The sequence below is a fragment of the Trichomycterus rosablanca genome, chromosome 3 (assembly GCF_030014385.1).
Source record: "Trichomycterus rosablanca isolate fTriRos1 chromosome 3, fTriRos1.hap1, whole genome shotgun sequence".
NCBI lineage: Eukaryota > Metazoa > Chordata > Actinopteri > Siluriformes > Trichomycteridae > Trichomycterus > Trichomycterus rosablanca.
The window spans coordinates 52,491,423-52,497,890 of NC_085990.1; the positions used below are offsets into that span (position 1 = coordinate 52,491,423).

The 6,468-nt window shown below is 41.9% G+C and overlaps 1 protein-coding gene across 2 annotated transcripts in view; it reads left to right on the top strand.

Moving 5' to 3' along the window:
* ulk4 (unc-51 like kinase 4) overlaps positions 1-4,231 on the top strand; it is a 185,841-nt gene extending 181,610 nt beyond the window's left edge. For both annotated transcript variants that reach the window (XM_062991455.1, XM_062991458.1), the window contains one exon: positions 3,833-4,231. In XM_062991455.1, coding sequence (XP_062847525.1) covers positions 3,833-3,896 — 64 coding nt within the window. In that variant the 3' untranslated portion in view covers positions 3,897-4,231. The remainder of the gene's footprint in view (positions 1-3,832) is intronic.
* The last annotated feature ends 2,237 nt before the right edge of the window (positions 4,232-6,468 follow it).

Below are 6,468 nucleotides of genomic sequence, written 5' to 3' on the forward strand. Positions count from 1 at the left end.
AATTATGATTATTATATACAAATATATATATATACAGTGTATCACAAAAGTGAGTACACCCCTCACATTTCTGCAGATATTTTATTATATCTTTTCATGGGACAACACTATAGACATGAAACTTGGATATAACTTAGAGTAGTCAGTGTACAGCTTGTATAGCAGTGTAGATTTACTGTCTTCTGAAAATAACTCAACACACAGCCATTAATGTCTAAATAGCTGGCAACATAAGTGAGTACACCCCACAGTGAACATGTCCAAATTGTGCCCAAAGTGTCAATATTTTGTGTGACCACCATTATTATCCAGCACTGCCTTAACCCTCCTGGGCATGGAATTCACCAGAGCTGCACAGGTTGCTACTGGAATCCTCTTCCACTCCTCCATGATGACATCACGGAGCTGGTGGATGTTAGACACCTTGAACTCCTCCACCTTCCACTTGAGGATGTGCCACAGGTGCTCAATTGGGTTTAGTCCATCACCTTTACCTTCAGCTTCCTCAGCAAGGCAGTTGTCATCTTGGAGGTTGTGTTTGGGGTCGTTATCCTGTTGGAAAACTGCCATGAGGCCCAGTTTCCGAAGGGAGGGGATCATGCTCTGTTTCAGAATGTCACAGTACATGTTGGAATTCATGTTTCCCTCAATGAACTGCAGCTCCCCAGTGCCAGCAACACTCATGCAGCCCAAGACCATGATGCTACCACCACCATGCTTGACTGTAGGCAAGATACAGTTGTCTTGGTACTTCTCACCAGGGCGCCGCCACACATGCTGGACACCATCTGAGCCAAACGAGTTTATCTTGGTCTCGTCAGACCACAGGGCATTCCAGTAATCCATGTTCTTGGACTGCTTGTCTTCAGCAAACTGTTTGCGGGCTTTCTTGTGCGTCAGCTTCCTTCTGGGATGACGACCATGCAGACCGAGTTGATGCAGTGTGCGGCGTATGGTCTGAGCACTGACAGGCTGACCTCCCACGTCTTCAACCTCTGCAGCAATGCTGGCAGCACTCATGTGTTTATTTTTTGGCCACCATGCTGTAGCTCAGTTTCAGGGTGTTAGCAATCTTCTTATAGCCCAGGCCATCTTTGTGGAGAGCAACAATTCTATTTCTCACATCCTCAGAGAGTTCTTTACCAAATTGAGGCCTAACATTATGACCACCTTCCTAATATTGTGTTGGTCCTCCTTTTGCTGCCAAAACAGCCCTGTAACTGTGACGCCCTGTGTATCCTGACACATTTCTATCAGAACCAGCATGAACTTCTTCAGCAGTTTGAGCTACAGTAGATCATCTGTTGCATCCTTCTCTCCCCACGTGCATCAATGACCCTGTCGCCGGTTTCCCACCGTTCCTACCTTGGAGCACTTTTGATAGATACTGACCACTGCAGACCGGGACACGCCCCACAAGAGCTGCAGTTTTGGAGATGCTCTGACCCAGTCGTCTAGCCATCACAATCTGGTCCTCATCAAACTCGCTCAGATCCTCACGCTCATCCATTTTTCCTGCTTCTAACATCAACTTTGAGGATAAAATGTCACTTGCTGCCTAATATATCCCCCCCACTAACAGGTGCCGTGATGAAGAGATAATCAGTGTTATTCACTTCACCTGTCAGTGCTCATGATGTTATACCTGGTCGGTGGATGGTATGCAAACAAAGTTTGTGCACATTGTGCATCTGGTACACATACATATCTACCGTATCTATATATACATATTTATATACTGTATATATATATACTGTATACATACATTTAGTTCTGGCTGCTAATTTGGTTGATTTCTGTTTTTGGCCTTGTGTATGACAGAAGAACAGAATCTCTCTTTAGTTATAAGTTCTCTTGTGTTTAAGTTTTCATGCTTTCCTCTGTGATGTGGGTGTATTTTCCAAAACACGCTGAGCCTCCAATATATGCTTTCCCCAGCTTCAAAAATGCATGTTTCCAGAATTAGAACTGGTTTCCCTGATGGTTTAGTACACGAGGAGTTAGTCACCTCAGTAAACATCCAGCCTCAAGTCCATATGTAAACCGCTTCACCGCTCCGTTACGTCATGTTTATACTCCTGCTGCCTGATCCTGTTTCAGACTGTATCCACGAGATTACTGAGAATCTGGGTTCCTCTCTGTCCTCTGTCCCTACCTAATTCACGCCTGTGAAAATCACGTCACGTCTCGTGTAATATGCAATTTACTGTGAAATTCAATATTTAATATTTAAGGTTTGTGTTCAGCGATTTAATAAAAATTTTTATTCGTGCCTCACATTTACTGGTTAATCTGCACTATGAGGCGTCCTAGCAATCCTACAGCAATTCAGTTAGCAATCGCTTGTCCAAGATGTGGAAGTGTAAAGCAGCTAAAAACACGACTCGGGTAACTGAGTTTGGGAGAGCTCCCTACCAATTCTCTGGATGCTTGAAAACACGGACGAGTATTTTGGTATTTGAGACAGAACATGAAGCCTCGCCCCGTCGCTGGATGTTCTAGGTTCACATTTAACTATTAAGGAAGCTGTGCTGTGTATCGTAGCTTCTATTTATTCTATCATTCAGTTTATGAGTGTCATTTAATGACTGACGTGGAAATGTGGCTCTTTTCTTTAAAAATCTGTAATGTTTGAGAAACCAGGTCCGTGAAATCAAACACATTTTCCCTACTGATAAGGTTTGCTCCCATAACATGCCAGTGGGTGAATTTATTCATTTATTCATTTTCTTATCCGCTTATCCAGTTAGGATTGTGGGGAGTGCTGGAGCCTATTCCAGCTTTTCAATGGGCGCAAGGCACACCGTAACACTCTGGCAGGGTGGCAGGGTAGCAGGGCAGACACATACACACACAACCATTCACTTATAGGGCAATTCAGTGTCTACAGTTAACCTGGCTGCATGTTTTTGGACTGTGGGAGGAAACCGGAGCTCCCGGAAGGAAACCCACACAGACGCGGGAAGAACATGCAAACTCCACACAGAAAGGACCCGGACCGCCCCGCCTGGGGAGTGGGTGAATTGTCTAAGCTCTAAATTGTCCCTAGAAATAACTATTACAATTCAAAGACCCTCTTCAAAGGTCTTCAAAGCTCCCTTAGAAGCCTACAAGCAGATTTCAGAGAACGTTTACAGACGTAACTTTATTTAGTTCACATTTTCACTCCTTTCTCCACATTTTTTCACCTAGACAGATGCGTAATGTCAGATTTCTCGTGCACATAAACCCCGAGTGCTGTTATAATCCTGTATTGAGCACCAGTACATGAGAGTTAGAGGCATCGGTACATCAGTCTGCACTTGGCAGTGATTTATTATATTCATAAGTAAAATACTTGAACTAGTAATTGAAAGGTCGCTGGTTCAAGCCCCTCCACTGCCACGCTGCCACTGTTGGGCCCTTAAGCGAGGCCTGTAACCCTCAATTTCTTAGACTGTATACTGTCACATGGGATGAAAGCGTCTGCTAATGCTGAAAATGTACCTGCACAAATAATTAAGTGCAGTTACTATATTAACATTATTTACTTATATTGATTATGGTGGCACAGTGGCAAGAAGGCCCTGGGGTCGTTTCTGTGTGGAGTTTGCATGTTCTCCCCGTGTCCCTGTGGGTTTACCTGCTTCGATTTCCCCCTACGAGTCCAAATACACACAGTCTGACCAATCTGAGCTACTAAAAACACCCTTATTGTGAGTGTGATGGACTGGTGACCTGTCCAGGATGTTTTGCCCAATGAATCGTACCCACAGCGACCCTGACCAGGATGAAGCAGTGATAAAACAGACGCTAAATGAAGGAATTCTAATCATTTATGGTTATATTTCAGGTCCCAGTCTGATCCTACAGTGACGACATTAGCTGCTGAGATTCTGAAGGGCGTCGGATGCTGAGATGAAGCCGCTGAAGCTTCACACTCAGACCTGCAGTAAATGTAACGAGGTCTGAATTTCATGTCATAAACTAGAAGAATGTAAAGTGTTTAGTTCTGAATGTAAATAGAACATTTTACGTTTCCTTATAAACCTTCATTTGACCTAAAAGGTGCAGAGTGAAAGTGACTATAGAGACGTTATATAATGAGTTACAGTAGGTTGGTCCTGATCCCCTCATTTCAGCAGCCCAGTAATTATCAGACTAGGGAAGGACATGTTAACATCATTGTTATTTGTTTAACTATTCAGATGCTGTAACCTTGCACTAATAAAATAAAAATACATTATTTTAACTCTGGTATTAAAATGATATCTTGAATCGGCATGAATTAGAAGCTGGTGGAACACATGGAGTGTTTATATTCACGTTAATTATTCTAATCATTATGTAGACAGCAAATTACCTTCATCTGATGAAAGGTCAACCATTGTACTGTTCCTCTGGAGGGTTAAGGGCCTTGCTCAAGGGTCCAACAGTGGCTCCATGGCAGAGCTGGGATGTAAACCCCCGACCTTTCAGTTGGTAACCCACAGAATAGACAGACAGAATGACATTGTGATATACTGTATACAGATACACGTGCGCAGTACAACAAAATTATTCCATTGTACGGCACACCTGGAGCAGAGAGCGTTAAGGGCCTTGCTCAAGGGCCCGACAGTGGCTGCATGGCAGAGCTGGGATGTAAACCCACAACCTTTTAGTTGATAGCCCAAAGCTTTTCAATTGGTAGCCTACTTCCACATACCTGGACAATAATCAGTTTTCTGCAACTGGGTGGAAAAAGATTAGAACATTTATACTGCTGAATAACAAAAAAATTGCCCCCCCTCCAAATTTAGTCATTTCCAGTTCCCTATTGTGTTGCATGCACTACCTCCATTCTGACCAACTAGTTCTGTAAGCTGGCTCACGCCCATTTACCAGCCACTTATCCTCATCTGTCAGTGTGGGGTTCTCGTATGAAGAGCCATGCTATACTCTATGTTACTCCACCCCCCCCCCACCCCCCTACACACACACACTTTTTTTTCAAACCTGGCCAACTGAGATTTGAACTCCACTGTGCTTATGTGAGTATTAGCATGACTCCACTGCTGGCGTTAACAAGTTTAATTCTAAGTTTCCTCATCGCTGGATGACTTCAATGATTAAAAAGTCAAAATTTAAATTTCTAACTACCCATAAACACCCATCTATCTATTTATTTACCTACTTCTGGACTTCCAAAATAAAACAATAAACAAAACCACGTGGGTCACACTGATTTAATGAAACGATGTTTTATCTTGGTCAGGAATATTGTTTAATTAAAAGTAAAACACTGCCTAATTTCATTACGGAGCACTAGAACAAATGTACGAGATTAAGCTCATGGTGAAGTGAAGCTTGCTTGACTGTGTTAATGATCCAGCAGCTGTGTGGGTTAACAGTTAACAGTTGTGTGCTGATGTGCTGGGTGGGTTTGGCTACGCAGCCAGCAGGGATCGTCTGTTCTGTTCTGCAGTGTCGGAGGTTAATAAATATTTTTTTGCAATGCAAAGTTGGTATTATGGTTTGATGTGGATGAAAGATCACAAATACTGTAAAATTTAATAGAAACTATGTGGGATCTTTGAAAAGCGTCTGCACTTTTATATTTTGGTTATAAGCGGTGAGGGTGGGAGGAGTAGTAATCGGGCATGTCTGAGATACTGAGATGCTTGTGGTAATTCTAAACCTTGACTTACGAATGTAATTGGTTCTGAAGGGCTGCTCTTAAGTCAAAATGTTCGTTAGTTAAACCTATTTTTCCCATAAGAAATCATGTAAATAGAATTAATCCATGCCAGACCTCCCAAACCCCCCCTTACCCCCTTACCTAACCTTTCTAATGTCTTAAATGCTCATTTTTATTAAGTATATTAAGTATATTTTCCCTTAAATCTTAAATTATAGAATAGTTACATTCCTGTAATAAACAATAATAAACAATACACAGTAGTACTGTACATAAACACACATCACATTTCAGTACAGTACGTGTGCTGTACTATACACCATATTATAAAACGGATAGTTCCGGTCCTAAAATCTGATTGGCTGATTTCCTTCGTTTTTTTACAATAATAATAGATTTTTTCTTTGGGGCCGTTTTAATATTGAATTTTACAAAATATCAAGAAAACATCTGAAAAACACCGTCCGCTGTCCGAATGTTCACTCACTGTATATATACTGTATATATATATATATATATATATATATGTATATATATAGAGAGAGAGAGAGAGACACAGTCGGGTTTCGTTCACATGCGAAATTTGGTTCGTAATCTGAAATTTGGTTCGTATGTTAAATTGAAAAAAAATCGCTCATAACCCAAAATGTTCGTATGGTAAACGGTTCGAGGGTCTACTGTAGTCTGGAATTAGCTCCAGCGGAGATTAAAGAAGCTTTAAGGGGAAGAAGATTTTCATGTGATGATGGTGTGAGAGCAGCGCTGCATCAGTGGCTACACGCTCAACTAAAAGCATTTGTTGCTGACGG